General features: G+C 43.3%; 1 protein-coding gene across 2 annotated transcripts in view; it reads right to left on the bottom strand.

The window, feature by feature from the left end:
• Positions 1 to 7,177: 7,177 nt before the first annotated feature.
• The window catches only part of rabl6b (RAB, member RAS oncogene family-like 6b), a 63,423-nt gene continuing 47,685 nt past the window's right edge, over positions 7,178 to 22,915 (bottom strand). For both annotated transcript variants that reach the window (XM_049578777.1, XM_049578779.1), the window contains 4 exons: positions 17,771 to 18,020; positions 15,562 to 15,751; positions 13,550 to 13,608; positions 7,178 to 13,456 (listed from right to left, as the gene is read on the bottom strand). In XM_049578777.1, coding sequence (XP_049434734.1) covers positions 13,265 to 13,456; positions 13,550 to 13,608; positions 15,562 to 15,751; positions 17,771 to 18,020 — 691 coding nt within the window. In that variant the 3' untranslated portion in view covers positions 7,178 to 13,264. The remainder of the gene's footprint in view (positions 13,457 to 13,549; positions 13,609 to 15,561; positions 15,752 to 17,770; positions 18,021 to 22,915) is intronic.

The raw sequence follows: 22,915 nt of genomic DNA, 5'->3' as shown, positions 1-22,915 counted from the left end.
GAGAGCATCAGTGGCTGCAACTGACAGGGACAGCTAACACTAGCAGCAAAGCTAACATCAGGACGTCATCTGTTAAAAGCCTCCCGTTGTCGGATACGACATGAAACTACTCCAGTTAGCTCAATCATGCTGTAACTAAGACATCCGCTGGAAAAATATTTTCTTCACGGATGAGCACACGTTTGATAAAACAGAGTTTAATCTCTCGGCATCCATTTTCAAGCTCTCTGTGTGTTTGTTTCCTTGCGGAAGAGAAAAGGGGGTGCGCACATTTCCGAGAAGGCGTGTCCTTTTCAAAAATGCAAGAGGCATTGCTTTGTTGCTGGCCGTTTTCGTCAGTGTGTTAAACACACTTTAGAAAGGAGTGTCCCCAGACTATCAGAAGGCGGAGATCTCTGATTGTCTGGTGGCGAGACTAAATGCAAATAGGTCAGTCTGAGCTGTGCCAAACCGAGACCATAAAAGGGCTACCACTTCAGATGAAGCTTCCACTCTCCTGGGGAGGACCAGTCCTGGACAGGAGATCTGCTGCCTAATTTATGAGACCTGGAATATAAATAGCCCTCAGCGAAGCCAGATAATTAAAGGCAGGAGCTTCTGTGCCACCTGGAGGCAACAAAGGGACCTGGTGCCTCCCTGATGATTTATGTGATACACTGTAGTTGAACTGTCAAGACATGCCTGCCCTGAATGTTGGGGAAGGGAGCTTTCAGGGCAAGGTGAACTGCTCTCAGTTCTAAAACATTTATGTGTTCATTGCCCCAAGGGGGTTTCTACACACCGCACACCATCCTGCCTCCCCAGACTGCTCCCCAACCTGTGAGGGAGGCATCCGTGGTTACCACCGTCCTTCTCTTCAATGGGATGTACCCAAGAGGGACTCTCCGGAGAAAAAAACGCCCTGTCCCTCCATAAGAATAAAGCCTGAAGACATGCACATGTCACCTGAAGTTTCACATGCCTGTCCCGCCTGGGGTGGAGGTTGAAGGCATTCAGCCACCTCTGCAATGGCTGAGCCCCCACAACTTGGCTTTGAGATGGAGCACAAGTCAGCCTGTCGTCCAGATACTGAAGGATTTTTATCCCTGACATCTGGGGAGGAGACAAGACAGCCCTCACCACCCTGGTAAACACCCTCAGTGAAAGGGAGTGGCTGAAAGGAAGAACCTTGAGCTGATAGGCTCGTCTTTGAAAGGCAAAATTAAGGTCTGTGGTCTGGACAGATGGGCATGTGGAAGTAAGTGTCCTGTGGATCTACTGAAGTGAACAACTCCCCTTTTTCTACAGATTCCAAGATCTGACCTATGGTCAGCATCTTGAAAGGCACCGCCTTAGGTCTAGAATGGGACGTAACCCACCATCTTTTTTCGGCACATGGAAATATGTGGAATAAAAGCCAACAACTCACCTGGAGGCATATCCCCCATTCAAGTCACAGGAACATACTGGACCTTAGCTAGTCTCCGGCAGCCTGCATTAAATTGAGGTGCGCCACCAGGGGCGTTCCATACCTTCCTGAGCATCTGCATATAAGCATCAATCACAGCGCAGGAGGCTGCTTCCTGGGACTAAGTGATGCCTGCCCAGACTCTGTCCACTGGGGGAGGAGCCTCAGTTGGAACAATGAGACCCACAATTTTTGCTGCACTCATAACCTTTGAGATTATGTCCATTGCTGTGGGCTAACTGTCACTTATGTTACTAGGGTTGGATGCCCCCTCAAATTGCAAGGGTTTAAGCTGCTCTGACTCAGCAGCATCATCAATCTGCTCATCACTGCCAAAAGGAGAATTTTGAGCATGGATGGAGAGAACATCTGTTGCTGTGGGCAACACTAAAACCCTAAGCTTGCCTGAGAAAGATTAAATGCACAAAACATTTTTTTTTAGCATCCCACGGAGAGAGACTCTCACTGCAGCCTGTTTTATTTTGTTCTGAAAATGTCTGTGTGCAACCCTGTTTTGTGGACGATAAACAAGGAGCAGACTTCCATCTGTGTCATTGTGTGGGATAATTGTGCTGAGTTGGACAAGGAGGATAGTTTGTTTACATGCAAGACCTTGTGTCTGTGAAACAAACTAACTCCTACAAGCAATGGTGAGGCCACTAAAGTTGATGTTACCCCATTAGCCTCACTACCAAGAGATCACAACAATAAAACTCAGTGTACAGTGTTACGTGTACATTGAAGGGTTAAATTGTCCGCTTCGCTTTGTGCATTTCTGCAAACAATATCAAGACCGAGCTGTTACGATACCGGTTCATGAATGGAGGGGAAAAGAGATGCTGTGTTGTGCTGCACTCGTTTGCCATGGGTATGCCAGATTAACTGGTGGCCGAATTAACTGGTGATAGAGACAGTGTGGTAGGTGTGGCTTTTGAGAACCCATTGTCAGCTAACCAGGAAATAAACATTTTGATCGCTTTGCACCTCTATTACAGTCATTTAACTTTGTCGTTTGAAACATGATGATAGGAACAGTTTGCTGGACATTCATTTCATAAATGACTCAACGTTTGCACTGATGCCCTTCAAAGTAACATTGAGCCACGGAGATATCGAGCCAAGACGAGAGCTTGGAGAGCACAATTCTATGTGAGATTCTGTAAACACTCACAAACCGCGGCAGTAGCTCAGTCCATAGGGTCTTGGGTTGGGAACCGGAGGGTCACCTGTTCAAGTCCCTGTCCGGACTAAAATATGGTGCATGGACTGGTAGCTGGAGAGGTGCCAGTTCACCTCCTGGGCACTGCCGAGGTGTCCCTGAGCAAGGCACCGAACCCCCCAACCGCTCGGAGCGCCTGTCATGGGCAGCCCACTCTGACATCTCTCCACTTAATGCATGTACATATGTATCTGAAGCGGCCATTTCCTTTAAGCTTCACGTGGATTTAATGTTTTCTGGTCCGTTCAAGAAGAAAGGGGAGGACGAAAAATGCACCTACTTATTCCTCTGGGTCGAAGAAAAAGGCAGGACATTTACAGCACAAGAAAGGTACTGAAATCATGTTATGACCGCTTCGAAACGTACCTTATGCCAAAGGCGAACATCATATTCGCTAATTACAAATTGAGAAAGTACAGGGAGCTAATGAGCCATTTGAACAATTTGTGATTGATTTGAGACTGCTTGTGAAAGACTGTTATTATGCTAAGAGATGACACGAGACATATGGTTTTTGGGATTCATTCACGGAGAGTGAGGGAGAAGCTGCTGAGCGTCGGTTCACAGCTAATGCTGGAAAAAGCAATAGACATTGCCAGGTCTCATGAAATAGTACAAGCACAGCTTAAAACTATAGCTGGTGGCAACCATGGCCGACATGAGCAGGCTGCTCATGCTATCAGTCAGTAGTCTTCAAAAAATACAGTCTGGAAAACGCAGCAAGACAAGACAAAGAGAAACTCAGGTAATGTCCCCAAAGTAGAGGGAAATGGAGATCAAAATAAAATAAATAAATGAAATAAAAATCAACCAGCCACCCTCCTCCCTTGACAACCAAAGAACAGTCCCTTCATAAGTAAAAAACAGTCCCTAAAGTTCGGTGAGGTTTGTGGACCATTACCTGCCACAAAGAGAGAAATGTGAAAGGATTGTTTCTCCTCTGACACATCACATACTTGTGTGCCGCCACGGCTCGGCTGTTCAGGTATTTCTGGGCAGTCATGAAAGCAGCATATTGAGTGCCAGGTGGCCAGCGCGCGCCGTTATTGGACGGCGCATGGACACTCACCCTCTTGCAACTGGACTTTGAACTTATCCCACAGTAGTGGTACCATGAGGTACCGTAGTACTACGGTACTCCAACAATGCAAGCGCGGGTGGAAACCAATCATGCGGGACATGGTCTCAATTTGTGTGACGCGTGAAAAAGAGACAGAAATGCTGTGTAGTCCCAAACAATGCGGGACGTCTGGTCACCCTACTTCCACTGCCACTCGCAAGCAGCAGCTAGTAGGGGGCCCCATTAGGGGGGATTCCAACATGTTGTTGTTGTTGCAGTGTCTATAGGGGTTCCATCATATTGTCATTGATATGGACCAATGTCAGCTGTCTCTGGGGGCCCCCTTCCAGCTCGGGGCCCTAGGCAATTGCCTAGTTTGCCTGTCCGGTTACGACGGCCCTGCTGTCAGTTCCTGGCACATCTGAGCTATCACTCATGGAGGAGTTTGCAGATGTATTCACAGGGATGGGACTATTTCCTGGTGAGTGCACAATCCACATTGACCCCAATGCAATACCTGTGGTCCACCCACCAAGGTGTGTCCCACTTGCTCTGCGTGACTGCCTAAAAGACGAGCTACGAAGCATGGAAAAACAACATGCCATCATGAAAGTCACTGAACTTACCGAATGGGTGAATTCAATGATGGCAGCAGAAAAGCAATGTAAAGACAAGCTAAGAGTGTGTCTCAACCCTAAAGACTTGAACAAGGTTATTAAATGACCACATAACCCTTTGCCTGCTCTTGACGACATCACATCCAAGTTAGTAACAGCCTGCTATTTCAGTGGTATGGATGCCAGGGTCGGCTATTGGGCCGTAAAGCTCACAGAGGAGTCATCCAAGTTGCACACATACAGCACTATTCGGACGGTATTGACTTCTCCGTTTACTTTTTGGACTGAAATATGCCCAAGACGAGTTTCAATGGAAAGTTGATGAGACATATGAAGGCTTACAGGGAGTCATGGCGATAGTTGATGATGTTCTCATCTATGGCAAAAGCAAGGAAGAGCATGATAAGAACCTCTGCGCAATGTTGCGATGCTCCAGAGAGCGAGGAGTCAAACTAAGTTCAGGGCAGAGTACAGTCTGTGCCACAGAGGTCAGCTACTTTGGGCACCGCATTACTAAAGATGGGATCAAGCCAGACCCAGCCAAGATTACAGCCTTACATGACATGGAGCCACCCAAAGACAAAGGTGGGCTAGAAACTATTCTTGGCATGGTCAACTATCTGTCAAAGTTTGCACTCATGCGTCACCTGTTTAAAGAGTCCAGTGAATTCATATGGGATGCGCAACATGATGAAACATTCAGGAAAATTAAGGAGTTAATCACACGAGAGCCAGGTCCAGTTCAAATATATTTTGACTCCAGTAAAGAGCCCAGGCTACAAGTTGATGCATCTAAGTGTGGACTAGGTGCAGTCCTGCTACAAGAAGGGAAGTCCAAGTACACGTCCAAATCCCTGACAGACAGTGAAGCCAACTGTGCTTGGATTGGAAAAGAGCTATATGCCATTCTGTTTGGATGTAAATGTTTCCATCAGAATGTTTATGGCCATCACATGGTTGTGGAGAGTGACCCTAAGCCACCTGAGTCCATCATGCCAAAACCACTTGCACCTGCGCCTCCAAGGCTACAGAGGATGATACTTCAACTTTAGAGGTACGATTTCACAATCATCCACAGGCCAGGCAGGGATATTCCTGTGGCAAGACTGAAAAAAACACATGGCTAATGTTACTGAGCAAAACAATCAGGGATGGATGGCCAAATGAGAGGAGACTGTCCTCTCAGAGCATAGCAGAATATTGGAACCACCGAGATGAACTCTCACAAATGAATGGCATCATATTCAAGGGTGACAAAATCATCATGCTTACCTCACTGTGCACAGAAATACTGTCCAGAATACATGCAGGTCACATGGGCATTGAAAAATGCAAGCAGAGAGCCCATGACATCTTGTTCTGGCCTGGGATGAACAAGCAGGTAGAAGAAATGGTAAGCAAGTGCCCCACCTACCTCGAACACAGGCCCTCCAACATTAAAGAGCCTATGATAAGTCACAACATCCCAGACAGGCCCTGGCAAAAAGTTGCCACTGACTTACTCACATGTAACAGTGAGAACTACATTCACTGCCGACTATTACAGCAGATATTTTGAGCTTGACAAGCTATACAGCACAACAGCTTCAGGTGTGATGCACAAACTGAAAGCAGCCAGACATGGCATACCAGAGACTGTTAATGTCAGACAATGGCCCTCAATTCAAGTTTAAGGAGTCTGAATCTTATGCCAGCACCTGAGAGTTCAAACATTTCATGATGAGCCGTCAGTATCCCCAGAGCAATGGTCTTGCAGAAAATTTTGTGCAGATTGCCAAATCACTCATGGAAAAGGCCAAAGCTAACCAAAGAGACTGCTATCTGACGACGGCATGTCATTTCTGTCTCTACATGGTCGCGCGTTTACAATTCTCCGCTCTATATCACGCGGCCGAGTTCGAGTTCGGGCACGGGCACGGCCACACACACACACACACACACACACCTCTCTTGCTCTCCCTTTGCCATTTTCATGGTTCACCTACTTGACTGGCTCGTGGAGTGAATAGAGGAGAGGAGGGGAGGGGGCGGTATTGCACATGCGCGGCTTCTGTAGAAGACAAAATAAAATCTACAGGCATCCATGACCAAAAAACGTTTACCCTCGATTTCATTAATTTTGAAATCGTTTGACCTCAAAATCATAATCATGATCATTTGCACAGCCTTACCTAAGACTACCCCTTCCTGGACAAGGTACGGACGAGAGGTCAAACCCAAAATTGGTTGCACTATGTATTGACTGTTATTGAGTTATGTTGGAGTATATGTTACATACTCTATGGGGTAAACAAGCTCAGTAATTCAGTGATAACCAAGAGGAAAAACATGTTAAAATGGTTATGGCAGTATTGCATTATTGCTGAGATTTGGGTTTGCTGTGTTGTGATTAAAACATATAAGCTAGTTTTGTTTGTTATCACCACACTGATTACCTAAAGGACTGCAATTTGGTCCAGAGCATAACCTTTGATACCCTGTCACACAGTTGCAGTGTGTATATGGTTCACCTTTCTATTTTAACAGTCAGCCTGTATGTCACCAGCGTGTTAATAAAACGCTTCAAGTTACAACACATCGTCATCCTGACTACTTTGTAGATATTGTGCAAAACAAGACAGACCACTTGGCTGTTAAACAGTTTTTCCCCCACAGCAATTAGACTCCTAAATCAGATCAAGTGAACATGGAACTGTTTCTACTGGCACTTCATTCATATAAAGTACTCTCTTTTAGCCTCACAGTTTTAGCTTATTCATTATTGATCTTATTTATTAGAATTGTTGCTGTTATTTGTTATAGGGGTAAAACATCTTTAAAAAAGACAAGAAATGTTCTTTATGAAGAAATAAGTTTGCATTTATTGGACAAACCAAACACAGGCAAACTCACACAGTGTAAAGATGGAACATATCATGGGGTCAAAAATAAATGAAGGGTTTTGTTTCTAAAATGTCATCCATCCATTTGAAAAAATACCTGAAAGACATTTCCAAAGTACATATCCATTCTCAGAATTGTTATTACTTTAGACACAGGGTTCCTACACATTTGGAATTTCAAAATTCCATACTTTTCCATACCCTAATTTCCAGACTTCTCAGCGTTTTTTTTCCCCAGAGAATATGCGACATCTGAGTAAATATATCAGTGTATCATATTTCACATCATAATTAATTATTCTTAATAGGTGATTGTAGCCAAGTACCATAATGACATGCAAACAAAAACTCAGGTAAGTTCAATGTCTGGGCTGAGGCAAAAAGGTTGGGACTCTGGGTGAAGCGATGCAGTAACAAGACGTCTGTGTTTTTTCCTTTCATGTACACAAAGCTTGCATCTAGCTTTGTGTGTGAATTGGGAATCCTTGGCCAACCAGTATTTATATACAGTATTGTCAAGCCATCCATCCAAAAACTTGCATCTACCCATTGAGAACCACGCGAAACTCGTCTTCTTGTCTAAGGTGCAGTGTTGGAGTGAAACTTGATACCTGGGGGGCTGGAGGAGGGTCATGGGGCAGCGGACTGGATATACCACTTGTCAATCAGGTAAAAGGGGCGGTATGTTTTCTGAGACGCTTGCTCTCACACAAACTGTGCTTGGCCCGGCATAAAACACGATCCGGATTGATTAAATTATTTTTGGAAATACCTAATTTTCTATTTTAGAAAACAGTATTTTAGAACAGTGATAATAGTCTGGAAACACAAATATTTTCCCATACTTTATTTTTCATTTTCCATACTTTTTAATACCTGGAAATTGATCAAATTTATTTCTATTTATTTATTTTTTTACTTTTCCATACTTGCGTAGGAACCCTGTCAGAATTTTACAATTACCCCTGTTGGATCTTTCCTATTGAGATCATTTATATGATCTCAATCACGTTTCCACGTGGTGTATGGATCATTTTTGGAACAAAGCTCTTCAAACATATGTATCTGTTAATATACTTTATACATTCTTTCCTTGCTGTACATTTAAGTCTCACACTGCTTGAAACTGTGCTTTCAGCATTTATCCTCAATCACATGACAAAAGACAAAAAAGAGCACAGTATTCAGGATCAATGCTGCATAGTTTCAACTTTGGAATATCAAACATAATTTCTTTGTAAACCAACAGAGTGTAACCATATACAGTATGTATGGGAGATGGAAACTGTCTGACATCTGACAGTTATCAAAACAAGTCTAAAAACACACAATTTCTTTAAGATGCAAGAATGCTTTACTTATTTGAGACATGTGGATGATTTCTGGAAGATACTGTATCGTACGTAGTGTGTATCACCATGTACAGGCTGTTAAAAGCAGTGGAAGTAAACCATTGGGGGATGTATAACAGGTTAGGAGATGAGAACAACTGTAACCAATAAAAAGCTGCATGTGTTGACTGTTTGGGACAGTTTCAGCACAAATCACACAAACTTAACCCTGACATTTTCCAACAAAACAAAGTATAAGCAATAAATAACATAAGGATAAAACAATACGGAAATCTTGGAAATGTTACAGAGAAAAAAACAATTCCATAATATTCCTTTGTCAGGGTGGCGTTTTGCTGTTAGGACAAACAAAAGTACTGTTTCACTGCAATCTTATAAGTATAAGCTTCAAAGATGATATAGATCCAGTTTTACCAACAAAAGGCCAGGACAACATTCTGAATCAAACCGAGCTACCTAATACTTTACAATAAGAACACTTAAAAATGATTCATGAGAATAGCGTTACATCGTCCCCTGTATTGACCTTCATTAAGGCAATTGCTGAAAACATAAGGAGAATTTGTGCATTGCCTACAGGGTGAAGCAGGGAAAGGAGGAAAGTGGAGGAAAATAACTTGTACTGTACCAGCCATTTTGACCAGTGGATGAAATCATAAAATCACCAGTGATTGATAACATATGGGGGATTAGTGACTGTGGTCTCTTTCACACCAAGACTACGTCCACACTAAGCTAGCTCATTTTAAAAGTGGTGTGAAAACGACATTACAATTTGTGTGATCTCCATCAATAAACGCCAGGTAAAGCAAGAATGCTTGGAATAAGATTATACAATATTTTCATCAGTCATTCAACCTTGCTGTGACTACAGGACACATTTGATGTTCTTGGGACTGACTCACTGTCTCACCTGATAGCACCAATAAGAAATCTTTACAGATGTAAACAAAGTTTTAGTAACCAAAGTGAACCTGAAACAATTCATGGTCACTGCGTAAGACAGTAAGTGTGTACATACACCGATCAGCCATAACATTAACACCACTGACAGGTTAAGTGAATAACACTCCTCATCTTATTACAATGCAATGTTCTGCTGGCTAACTTTGGATCCCAGCATTCATGTGTATGCCACTTAAACGCAACACTTACCCAAACCTCATTACACACCAAGTATCCCCCCTTTGTGGCAATGACACTGGCTTCCTCCAGCAGGACGACGCACCATGTCACACTACAAAAACTTCTCAGAAATGGCTCGAGGAACATGACAAAGAACTCAAGGTGTCGACCTGGCCTCCAAATTCCCCAGATCCCAATCTGATGGGGTGTGCCCAGAACAAGTTAAATCTATGAAGGCCCCACCTTTTTTAAAAAAGGGGGTGAAGTCCGCACACTGCTGTAGCTCCTCAAATGTTTATTATATAAACATTATTATATCAACGTTTCGATCACATGGATCTTCGTCGGCGAAGATCCATGTGTGTGTGTGTCAAACCAGGCAAAATGAAGTTGTCAAACCAGGCAAAATAAACAGATGTTTTCAGGATTTTGTGAGGTTTCCCAGATACTGGTGGTTGTTTTCCACTACGAAACACAACAAGGGATAAAAAGTCCAGTGGCCATGCCTAGTGCTAATTTTGGCTCCATTATATCATTGTCGAATCCTGGCATTTATCTTATCTTCAGCAATTCAGTTTTTCCGCGAGTGGGAGAAATACAGAAGTGATAAGTTAGTAAAGAGGCAAGGGTGTGGCCGCCTAGAAGGTGCTTGTGATTGGGAAATGCAAGTAGATTTAGGGGGAAAGCTTGTTGAAGGAAATAGTTTGTACCAATCAGAGGCCTGACATAGTGTTGTGGTCAGTGAGTCAACGGATAGTTTATTTCATTAAACTGACAGTGCCTTGGGAACACTCAGTGGAAGAAGCCTATGAAAGGAAAAAGCGTATGTATGGTATGCAGACTTATGAGCAGGAGCTGAGCAGCGAGGGTGGAAAACTAGGATTTGTCCAGTGGAAGTGGGGTGTAGGGGATTCATAGCAAGATCAGCTGTCTCGCTCCTGGGGGAACTCAGAGTGCGGGGACAGATTTTGAGGAAGACAGTAAAGGAAATGCCAGATGAAGCAGCTAGGGTGGATTTAGTAATCTAGTAAGTGGATTTGGATGAGGAGGAATAATGTGAGTTGGGGGCCAGCAGGGTACCAAGATTCAGGTGGAGAGATCCACCAATCAGTGCTCTCGGGAGAAAATCCAGGAAGAGGAAGTTTTAGAGTTATTTAAGTGTAAATGTGCTAGGAAAGGTAGTATCGGCACTGTCACTAACTGGAGCTTGCATAAACGGAGCCTGGGTTTGTTGAAGGTGGACCTGCATTTTTGGTAAATGGACCTGCATTTGTATAGTGCCTTTCTAGTCATCCGACCACTCAAAGCGCTTTTTACACTACGGGTCACATTCACCCATTCGCACACACATTCATACACTGGTGGCCGAGGCTACCATACAAGGTCACCGCTACTCAGTTTTAACACACTCACACACCGATGGAACAGCCATAGGGAGCAATTTGGGGTTCAGTATCTTGCTCAAGGATACTTTGACATGCAGACTGGAGGAGCTGGGGATCGAACTGTTGATCTTTCTATTGGTGGACAACCCATTCTACCTCTGCGTCACAGCTGCACCTAAGGTGGCAGTGTTGTTTGGGCTGAGAAAGCCATGTGTAAGGTAAGGTCAAGGAGGTTGTTGGGTCGGTGTGGGGAGCAGTGAGAGCTGGCATTAGGGTAGTGTCTCTGGGACGCCAGAGATCACTGTCTAGCCTCCTGGAGGTGTTGTGGGACCAACTACACGAAACACTGGTGAAAGGAGGTTCCCACCTGAAGACCCAAAAGTTGTGTTAGTTATCACTGCTCACTGGTCTGTATAGTTAAGCCTTGCCATAATAGTTTATCATAGGGCTTAGGAGGTTATTCACTGAACGCTGATCCTTTCTCTAGAGCACGAATTTCTTGTTTTTATTTTAACTTGGACATCTTTTGTGTGCCACACAGCCTACAAGTGATGAGAAAGACACAGCAGCTTATGCTGGGTTCAGAGTTCACAATACGTTTGTCCGTTCCAACAGTCACTATGTCAGATTAGGTAATTACAGAGTCTTAAAATCTTGCCATGATTTGGCAGACAGACATGACAAACCACACACTGGTCCGCAACCAATTATCGCTGGTTGTCATTGACAACGCGCGTGATTTTGTCAAGCAGCAACCTCTGAGGCTGACAAATGAAGCTAATGTGGAAGTGGCAAAAACTGCAGTTCCTCTAATGGCCACTTGAGGCTGGCTCCAAAACAGAGTTAATCCCCACAGACCCCTATGTTAATTGCCCAACTATACAACAAAAATAAACATATTCACAGCCTGGTAAAAAAAACAATTTTAGTCTCTATAGTTAATTTCAACATTCATTATTTTTTCTGAATTTAATGTCTTGTAGTAATGTCCCTAGAGGAAATATCAAAAAGGCTGGGGTGTTGTTGCCATACAGTTGTCCACAGCAGCAGATCGCTGTCTTCCTATTTGTAAAAGTGACGGCTGTGAGGAAAACTGTTGTGGGCAAAAACAAACAAACAAACATTCTAGTCTTTCTGTCAGGATGTCATGAGGCGTCCCAGATGTGGCGTCGGTTGTCATCTAAATTACTTTGAAACACTAAAGCAATCGCGCAGGACGTTCATTGTCAATCTTGATTCGAGCCAACACCATAGGACGGCTGGGTCAGGCTATTGCCGGGCTGACTAAACCCAGCATAACTCTGCTGAGTCTCAGGTGGTTACACCTCTGTTCTGTCTGACAAAGTCAACATTTATACAGATTGACAAACTGTATTGTTTGATCTTGAAATTAGTGACCACATTAAGAGTTAGAGGAGAACAGAGCTTCAATTATCTACTTTGCTGACACGCAGTAGCAGGTCTTCATAGTGGTTTTGAAAAGACAGACGTGTCAAGTGTAGATGGAGGTCAAAACAAAGCAAACATATTTTTTAAGTGTAGCCAGCTTAGTGTGGACGTACTCCAGTGTGATGAGGGGGAGGTCATTGCCTTTACTGGTGATGGGCAAAAATTCATAAATCAACTCTCTCTGAATTTTTTCTCATTATTCACATTTAAGACACAAGCCTAAATCTGCCATTAACCACTTAAGTCAACAAGAAAGGAACAAAGAAATGAAAGACAGAACACTGTGGAGTCTCTAAGGAGTCAGTCATCACACACAGCATGCTCCCAATATTACCAACCAAACAAAAGTTTAGACAAAATGGTATCCCTATTTACAGCAGCCAATTCGGAGTGGATCACTTGCAGTGTATCAAATCCAAGAAAATATTTCGCCAACATATCCAGTCATGGCAAAGAACAAAGAGCCAATACATGGCTACATCAGTCATCAAATTTTAATGTCACCACTCACTACAGTACGTGTGGGTCTTCTCACTGTTTCCTACTGGCTGGAATGGAAGTGACAGCAGTAGTGCACATGGGGAAATCAGACAGAGTCCTTAACTTATTTTACCTGGGGGTTGTCGGTAGCCTTGCGTATTGCGTATGGCTTGGAGATGCTTTATGCTCTTACAAGTCAAGGAAACTTGAATGCTGTTCTGCAGTTCCATTCCTAATAAAATAAGCTTTTATAGTTCTTCATAATCACCGTCATCTCTTTTGATCAACCCTGCTCCTCCACCCAGGAAGTCCTCCAACTCATCCACTTCTGTTTTCTTGCTCCGGGATTTCTTTTTCTTTTTCTCTTTGTCATCTCCTGCTGCAGCTTCGTCTTTCTCCCTTTTCTTGTGTTTGTGTTTCTTCTTGTTCTTTTCCTCTTCCTGAAAAAGAAGGGACACAATTTATTGTGTTGATATTACTCTCTTACACACGTTATTTCTAACAGTATGTAATATGTACAACAATGACTTTACCTCTTTGCCTTTCTTCTTCTTTTTCTTCTTGTCTTTGGATGAGTGTTTGCTTTCTTTTTCTGAAAGAGGAGCAAAAACATACAATCTTGTTATGGGGATGTATGACTAGAGTGGTCAACAGCTGATTGATCAATCCCAATACAAACATGAACAAATCAACTCTTTTAATCTTTCAAACTAGACTAAAGATGATTTTTTTTAACTATTTGATGTTAACATTATAAAAGGAGAGACTGTATACCTCATTGTTGCTGAAGATTAAAAACATAAAATATAAAAAAATTAACTCAAATTCAGGCTCCCCTCAGCAACGTAATTTTGAATACATTATTTAATATCAGTCCAACCAGAAAAATCTTTCAAACTAGACTAAAGATGATTTTTTTAAACTATTTGATGTTAACATTATAAAAGGAGAGACTTTATACCTCACTGTTGCTGATGATTAAAAACATAAAAGATAAAAAAATGAACTCAAATTCAGGCTCCCCTCACCAACGTAATTTTGAATACATTATTTAATATCAGTCCTACCAGAAAAATGCTTTTGTGATTGTTGTGGGCAAAAATCCTTGATTATGTGGCACGTTTTCTTAAAAAATGTGATGGAATATGCGGGATATTTATGCAATTTCATGCGATGAAATTGTGGGAACTTGCAAAAATTGCAGGAACTTGTAAAAATTGCAGGAACTTGCAAAAATTGCGGGAACGTGCAAAAACTGCGGTTTGATGAAAAAGAGGAAAAAAAGTGATTCCCCCAACACCCTGTTCTCCCTAGGCTACTACCTAAATGTAGTCATTTCTAATTACTTCCTATGATACATCACAGAAAGTGCAGGGAATATTTAAGTTCTCATCTTGTTTTATTTCAGACCTTAAAAAACACATGGCTCCAACTTACAAAACATTGCTGAGTCAAACAAGTTCTGTAGCTAGAATATGCTACAACTTCTGTAAAAATAAATAAATAAAATATATAGTATGTCATGAAGGCTATGAAGAGAGATCCGTTTTTGCACACCCGCTGGTTAAGCGCTTTTTGAAAGAAGTCAGGCGACAGAGACCTGTCACGTGCTCTTTGGCACAGCAGTGGGATTTACCCCTGGTGTTACGCGCTCTGGGAGAACCTCCCTTCGAGCCTCTGTCACAAATCCCTCTCAAACTACTGTCATTAAAGACAGCACTTCTCTTAGCCCTGACTTCATAAGAGAGTGAGTGATTTATGTGCGCTTTCAGTCTCCCCATCTTGTCTCGTTATCAGAGATGACGGGAGCGCAGCTACTCTGAGGCCGAATCCCACATTCATGCCTAAAATCATATCCAGCTCTTTTAGATCGAGAGTTATTTCACTGGAAGGTTTCTTCCCTCCTCCCCACAGGAGGAGAAGAAACATCACACCGACTCTGCCTAGTGCGCGCACTGTCTCATTACGTGACGTGCACAGCGAGCCTCAGACAGACACAACAGTTGTTTGTACATTACAGAGAGCATTCACAAGGAAAACCCCTCTTGCAACGAAAATGCGAGGATTATGAAATCATGCATGCCCCGCATATGTTGCGCATTTCACGTGTAAATTGGCGATTTATGTAGCGAAAGTGCGGTGTCTTTGAAAAAATGCGGCCCCCGCATGAATATGCAGACTTTGGCTGATTATGCGTTGAATTATGCGATCGCATAATCGTGTTTTTCTGGAGGGGCTGTAATATGTAACTATGGCTCTATTAATTCTGGATGACCAACAGAGACAGTATGTAATACCTGAACAACAACATTCCTTGGAGTAAGTATGAACTGCTGTTGGAGCATTATAGACTCAATGATAGTGACTGTACATCACCAATTCTTGAGAACTGAGACAAATCACATCCTGCCAATAAAACCCTTAAATTATAACTTATTTACACACATTGCTTTTAAAGAATTTAAATAAAGGAAATAAATGTGATTTATAAAATGTTTTGATCTGCAATGTGAGTTACAGAGTTAGATAGACTTTGATGACTTGCCTTCCTGCTCCTCGCTGCTGTTGTTGTTGGCTGCGGGAGCCTCTTCTTGGATACCGAGGCCAAAAAGGTCGGTATCATCCTTGTGTTTGAAGGAGATCGCAGTGGCCTTCAGAGGTTCTGGCACCTTGGCTATCTGCACGTCATCGTCAGAGGGGTCAGACAAAAGCTCATCTCTGACTGGAAATATATCCTGGGAAAAATGGAGCAGCCGAAACATTACAGTCATACAAGTAAATGTTCTGGATATGCAATTCAAATCTCTTCAGTAGTGTTTAGGCCCAGACACACCAAACTGTCGTCAAAGAACTAGTGGTGAAGAACGCCGACTGCTGCTTTGCCTCACATCGCTCGTTTCTCAAAAAAAAAAAAGTTGCAACTGAACACACCGCTAAGTCTACGGCCAACTAGCACATGCCTTCTGCAACTGCGTCACAGAAACAAACTCTCTATAGTAGGTGGAGGTGGTCTGTATTCGTCATTCAAAAGGGGAAACTGGGAGACTGACAGGATGCATTTTTTCATCTGCGTAATATTGCGAAAATTAGGCCTATCCTGACCCGAAAAGATGCAGAAAAATTGGTCCACGCTTTTGTTACCTCAAGGCTGGATTATTGTAACTCTCTATTATCAGGTAACTCTAGTAAGTCCTTAAAAACTCTCCAGCTAATTCAGAATGCAGCAGCACGTGTACTAACAGGAACTAAGAAACGCGATCATATCTCTCCTGTTTTAGCTTCTCTGCACTGGCTCCCTGTAAAATCCAGAATTGAATTTAAAATCCTACTGTTAACTTATAAAGCTCTAAATGGTCAAGCTCCGTCATATCTTAGAGAGCTCATAGTGCCATATTATCCCACCAGAACACTGCGCTCTGAGAACGCAGGGTTACTCGTGGTCCCTAAAGTCTCCAAAAGTAGATCAGGAGCCAGAGCCTTTAGCTATCAGGCTCCTCTCCTGTGGAATCATCTTCCTGTTACGGTCCGGGAGGCAGACACCGTCTCCACATTTAAGACTAGACTTAAGACTTTCCTCTTTGATAAAGCTTATAGTTAGGGCTGGCTCAGGCTTGCCCTGTACCAGCCCTTAGTTAGGCTGACTTAGGCCTAGTCTGCCGGAGGACCCCTCTATAATACACCGGGCCCCTTCTCTCCTTCTCTCTCTTTCTCTCTCGTATCCTATTACTGCATCTTGCTAACCCGGCCATTCTGGATGTCACTAACTCGGCTTCTTCTCCGGAGCCTTTGTGCTCCACTGTCTCTCAGATTAACTCATATCACAGCGGTGCCTGGACAGCGTGACGTGTGTGGTTGTGCTGCTGCCGTGGTCCCGCCAGATGCCTCCTGCTGCTGCTGCCATCATTAGTCATTAGTCATACTTCTTCTGTTATTATACACATATGACTATTGTCACACATGTATACTGCCAGGTATTAATACATACTTTCAACATATTGTACCGCAGTAACCAGAACTATAACTATAATATTATTACTTTCATTAATGTTGTTGTAAGATACTGTCATTACCTGCATCTCTCTCTCTCTGTGTCATATGGATTACTGTTAATTTATCATGTTGATCTGTTCTGTACGACATCTATTGCACGTCTGTCCGTCCTGGAAGAGGGATCCCTCCTCAGTTGCTCTTCCTGAGGTTTCTACCGTTTTTTTTTTCCCCGTTAAAGGGGTTTTTTTGGGGAGTTTTTCCTTATCCGCTGTGAGGGTCTTAAGGACAGAGGGATGTCGTATGCTGTAAAGCCCTGTGAGGCAAATTGTGATTTGTGATATTGGGCTTTATAAATAAAATTGATTGATTGATTGATTGATGGATTCAAGATGCTAGTTAGCCAGTTAGCACAAAAACAACACAACCTGATGTTTAAAGAACAAAGGATATCTGCTGTGCCCTACTGAACAATAACGCAAACAATTATGAACTGTTTCTGGTAAAGAGCTCAATGGCTTCTGGACAAACCCCCAAAACTAGCATGATGGGCGCTCAGTGGTGGCCCAACATTGACCAAAGGCCAACCATCAGCTTGGTGTGTCAGGGGCCTCAGCCAAAATGTCAGTATTCTGTCTGCTATGTATCATCCATTATGACTGAGAAAAGAATTCCTGACTCAAATCCAACCATGCTGTCAAAAGCTCTGGCTGTGAACTGAATTAACTGAGAGAATCTGCCTTGATGGTAAATCTGTTCTACTTTACCTTGGTTATTTTTGGTGTGTCTGATGCTTCAGACTCAAAGTCGGGGTCATCCATGACAAATGAGAGCATCTGTTGGGCTACAGGGGCCTCGGGGTCTGTATCAGAGTCCTCAGCTTTGGCTATGTTTCCCTTCTTCTTGGCCTGGTGTCGGCGCAACTGCTCTTCTGCTGGAGTTAAAGTGAGGGAGATGGGTCCTCTGGACTCTGAAGCTTTAGATGCCACCTTTGGTTTTGTGATGTGGATCACAGGCCTGAAACAGGGTGATATGGAAAGTGTTTTACCTTAAAATCCATTACTATTTTATTTGATGTATACACTTAAGACATTTCTTAATTTCTTTCATATTCTTTACATCTTCTTTAAATATTTTCCATGGCTACATCTAAATGATTCATAGCATTGTATTAAACCAAAATTTACAGTAAACTGAAGTTGGGAGTCAACATAATTTGGGCTCAATCCAGTCCTAAAGAGAGAAATAAAAAGAAGAAATAGCACAAATGCCTTCAACTGTAATAAGTTAGCTTGTGCTTGTGGAATGAGAAGTGGAAGAACTATTTAAAAGGTCCAGTGTATAAGATCTGGGGATATTTTGTGGCAACCAGCTAAAACTTCTTCTTCCTTCGGTGTTCATGGTTTATGAGATTTTAACCAGGAGCTGAGTTATCCGCAGAGGTCTCTTCCTCTCCAAAAGAAACCGACCAGATGATTTAAGCTGATAAAAACACTGAATAAAGCAGTTTCATGTTACAAAGACAGAAAAGGAGTCCTGAAGCAAACGTTTGGGCACCCTGCATGGTCAGTACTTAGTATCACCCCCTTTGGCAAGTATTACAGCTTCTAAGTGCTTTTTGTTACCAGCTGAGTCTTTCAGCTCTTGTTTGGGGGAAGTCATTCTTTCTGCAAAAGGCTTCCAGTTCCATGAGATTCTTGCGCTGTCTTGCATGCACTGCTCTCGTGAGGTCTATCCACAGACTTTAAGTAATGTTTACTCACTCACGCCTCTTGAGGTAGTTCATTGTGGATTTTGAGGTGTGTTCAGGGTCACTCTCCTGTTGTAGAAGCCATCCTCTCTTCATCTTAAGCATTTTTACAGATGGTGTGATGTTTGCTTCCAGAATTGCCCCCCCCCCCCCAAACATACCATTGCTCATTGCATCCAGAAAGTTCTATTTTTACTTTATCAGTCCACAGGACTTGTTTCCAAAAGCAGCAGGCTTGCTTAGATGTCCCTTTGCAAACTTCTGATGCTAAATCTTGTATTGAGAACACAGGAAAGGTTTTCTTCTGATGACTCCTCCATGAACATTGTATTTGTACGGGTGTTGCTGCACAGTAGAACAGTGCACCATCACTCCAGAGTCTGATAAATCTTTCTGCAGGTCTTTTGCAGTCAAATGGGTGTTTTGATTTGCCTTTCTAACAACCCTACCAACAGCTCTCTTGGAAAGTTTTGTTGGTCTTCTAGACTTCACTTGACCTCCACAATTCCTGTTAACTGCCATTTCTTAATTTCATTACAAACTGAAGCAACAGCAACCTGAAAAAACTGCTACCTTCTTATAGTCCTTTCCTGCTTTGTGATCATCACTTACTTTAATTTTCAGAGTGCTAGGCAGCTCTTTAGAGGAGCCCATGCCTGCAGATTGTTGGGACGAGGTTTTAGGAGTCAGAGTATTTATAAAGCTTTGAAATTAGCATCTCCTGGCCTTTCGTAACGATGATTCCAGCCAGAGCCCTAACAAGCTAATTAAGGTCTGAGACCCTGGTTAAAGTTGTCTGAGAGCTCAAATGTCTTGGGGTGCCCAAACTTTTGCATGGTGCTCCTTTCCATTTTTTTCACTCTTAAATTGTACAAAACAAAAATAATATGCTAAAGCATGTTTTGTCTTTCACTTCATGCCTTTTGGAGGTCAGTTCATCTTCTACTTACTTAACTTGTCATCGTAAATGAAATTTTGACCAGGGTGTGGAAACTTTTGCCTGACAATGGCAGGGCTATCACACAGTTTTGCAGACATGCACCAAGTAGGAATTACGCAAGTAGTACTAATGCGTTTTCATAATCACAATCTTTTTCATTGGAAGTTAAAACAGTTGCATTTGTCTCATTTGTATGTGATTTTTTTAATAACCCATATGATGCAAGAAGCAGCTGGCCCCCAGATATTTTCACAGTATCTTATCTGACCCCTATTAAAAAGGTTTGGACAACCCTGGCCTGGAGATACTCCACAGAGAAAGAATCAGGAAAGTCTGATGTCCCACATCGACATTTTAAGCCAGTTAAACCACACCTAGGTCTACCCATACACACATCTCCAAACTGGTTAAGGGGACAACAATAACTGAATTCTTCCATGCAAAACAGAAATGTACCTTAATTGAAATGTTAGGTGGAGCTAACATACTTTTATAACAGGAAGTTTGCTATAACCCCCTCCAAGAATCGCCACCTTCACGTGGTGGAAGGGTTTGCATGTCCCTGTGATCCTGGGAGCTGTGTTGTCCAGGGCTAATAGCACCTGTTAGGGTCTCCCAAGGCAAAGTGGTCCCAGGGAGGGGCCAGACTAAGACCGGTTCAAGAAGACCTTGATGAAACGGCACATTTAGAAAAGAGTACCTCACCTGGTATGGGGACACTGTGGCCCCCCCTTTGGAACCAGACCTGAGGGGTGGAGTTAGGGGTTGGGGGGCATCTGGTGGATGGGCCTTGGGCTGGCATTGGTGCCGGGACCATTGTGTGCTGGGCAGCAGACAGGGGCTGAGCCCCAAGCGTGTTGCGACTAAATATAGGAACTAAATATAGCTGGGCTCACCGCTATGCCCAGCACCGGTTCTGGAACCAAACTCCTGGAGAGGGGCTGGACTATTGCATTTTTTTGGAGTTGCCCAAGGCAAGAGGTAGGGGCTAGTGTGGGGATACTCACAAGCCCCTGGCTGAGCGCCACTGTGTTGGGAGTTCTCCCCAGGTAATGAGAGGGTCGCCGTGATGTGACTGTGAGTTGCTGAGGAGTTCTCCAACTGTTGTTTGTGCTTACGCACTGAACAGCAGTTTGGAGTACCTGGCCTTCTTAGAGTCTCTAGAGTGTCCTGGATAGGATACCGGCCAAGGACTCTGTAGTTCTCCTCGGGGACTTCAATGCTCACAAGGGCAACAATGGGGACACTCGAAGGAGGGTGTCTGGGAGGAATGGCCTGCCTGACCTGAACCCATGTGGTGTGATGTTATTGGACTTCTGTGCTAGTGATAGACTGGCCATAACAAACACTGTGTTTTAGTATAGGGAGGTTCATAAGTGTACTTGGTACCAGAACACCCAAGGTCAAAGATCAATGATCAACTTTGTGGTTGTATCATCAGAGGCCGTATTCACAAAATTTCCTAGTGCTAAGAGTTGATCCTAGTGACAAAATTCTAAGAAAAGTTTTAGAATTGCGATGTTTTCTTAGAATTTCCCCTGAAAGTTTAGACTAGGTTCTTGGAAATACAAAAGTTCATCTTAGACCTTAAATGAGCTCCTAAGGTGAGAAACTGTTAGGAGTAGGGAGGAGGACTTTTAAGAGGCTTAAGAGTTTCTTAAGCGGAGGAGAAAATGGTGGAAAGACGAAGAGGTTGGAGAAATATTCTCCAAATACAGGATGATAGTGAGTAAGTGAAATGTTACAGATTAGATCATGCAGGAATAATATGTGCGGTTGATGTCATTAGGGATTTGCACACATTTACCACCTAACACTATAATACCAGAAATAAAATGATCACAACACTAAGATATTTGGAAAACTGGAAAAATGCAGCAGTGCAGCAGTGATGGCTTTGATTTGTCTCAATCTCCCATCAGCAGAGTGATCACACAAACAAAGAAAACACTTTCACAGTCAGAAGTTAATTTTATTTCCACTGGGTGTCCGCACCTTGCAGGCTCACAAAGGGGTGTGTCCATGACAACCAATCACACCTGTTAAAAGAATGTGTCTTACCTTGCAACAAGGTCAACCACACCTCCTCATTAAAAGTAAAAGTTTCTGTCTCTTCCTTGCTAAGAGTTGCTCTGAGAACTTTCCTAAATCACTCCTAAGCTAGGACTCCTTACTAAAAACTTTTAGGCTAAGTTAGGAGCTCTCTGAGAGTATTCTCAGAATGTTTGTGAATACGGCCCCAAATCTGCAGCCATATGTCTTTAACATTCGGGTGAAGAGCGGAGCAGAGCTGTCAACTAATCATCTCCTGGTGGTGAGCACCTTGTTCAAGATCCTCTTAGGAGATCCCAAGGTCTCCCAGAGCAGGTGGAGTCACTCCAGCGTGTGTGTTTGTGTGTATTTAATGTACATTCCATAGCCATTCAGTATATCAACTTGTTGACAGAGCATCAATCATGCGCAGCAGTGCAGCAGCTTCTCAGCTCCCAGTGACAAGTGTGTGTTTTACTCTTTTCTCGTCTACTAACACGGAGAAATAGAGTGCAAGTGAACTTCTGGAACTTGCTGACCCAGCGACAGAGATCCATCAACATCTGAAAGCTGCATTGGGCAGACTGGGGCTTCTGAGGACAACCGATCGGTATGGAAAATTATACCGACTGAGGGGAAGCAGGAAGCGGTGCGCTCGGAGGCAGAAGAGGGGTAAGTGAGTCGGTTTACTGACTAGGCTAAGGGCTAAGAACAGACCCGCATTCCCCACTCTCTTCTTGGCTAAAGTACGTTCGCTGGACAATAAGATGGACTTGTTGCGACTCCGTTTGAACACCTACACGAACATGAGGAACTGCTGTGTGCATATTCTCCGAGCCGACTGCAACCACCTGTCGGGAAAAACATGGGGAGGTGGCGTCTGTATCTATATCAACAGGCAGTATACAGTGGTGTTTCTGGTGGCTGTTTACATTCCCTGGAGTGCTAACGGTAGCGATGCTCTAAAAGAGCTCTATGATCACATCGCAGTGCTCCAGTGCAAGCACCTGGAGGCGTTTTTCGTGGTTGCAGGAGATTTTAATCACCTAGGACTGATGGATACGCTGCCGAGGTTTTACCAGCATGTCACCATAGCAACCAGGGGGACCAACACGCTTGACTGGATGTATACCAAAAGAAAGGACTCATACAGAGCGGTGCCCCGCCCCCACCTCGGCTTCTCCGATCATG

Source organism: Epinephelus fuscoguttatus, linkage group LG6 (assembly GCF_011397635.1).
Source record: "Epinephelus fuscoguttatus linkage group LG6, E.fuscoguttatus.final_Chr_v1".
NCBI lineage: Eukaryota > Metazoa > Chordata > Actinopteri > Perciformes > Serranidae > Epinephelus > Epinephelus fuscoguttatus.
Note: the sequence above shows the minus strand (reverse complement) of the source record. Positions and strands in the feature narration are given on the sequence as shown.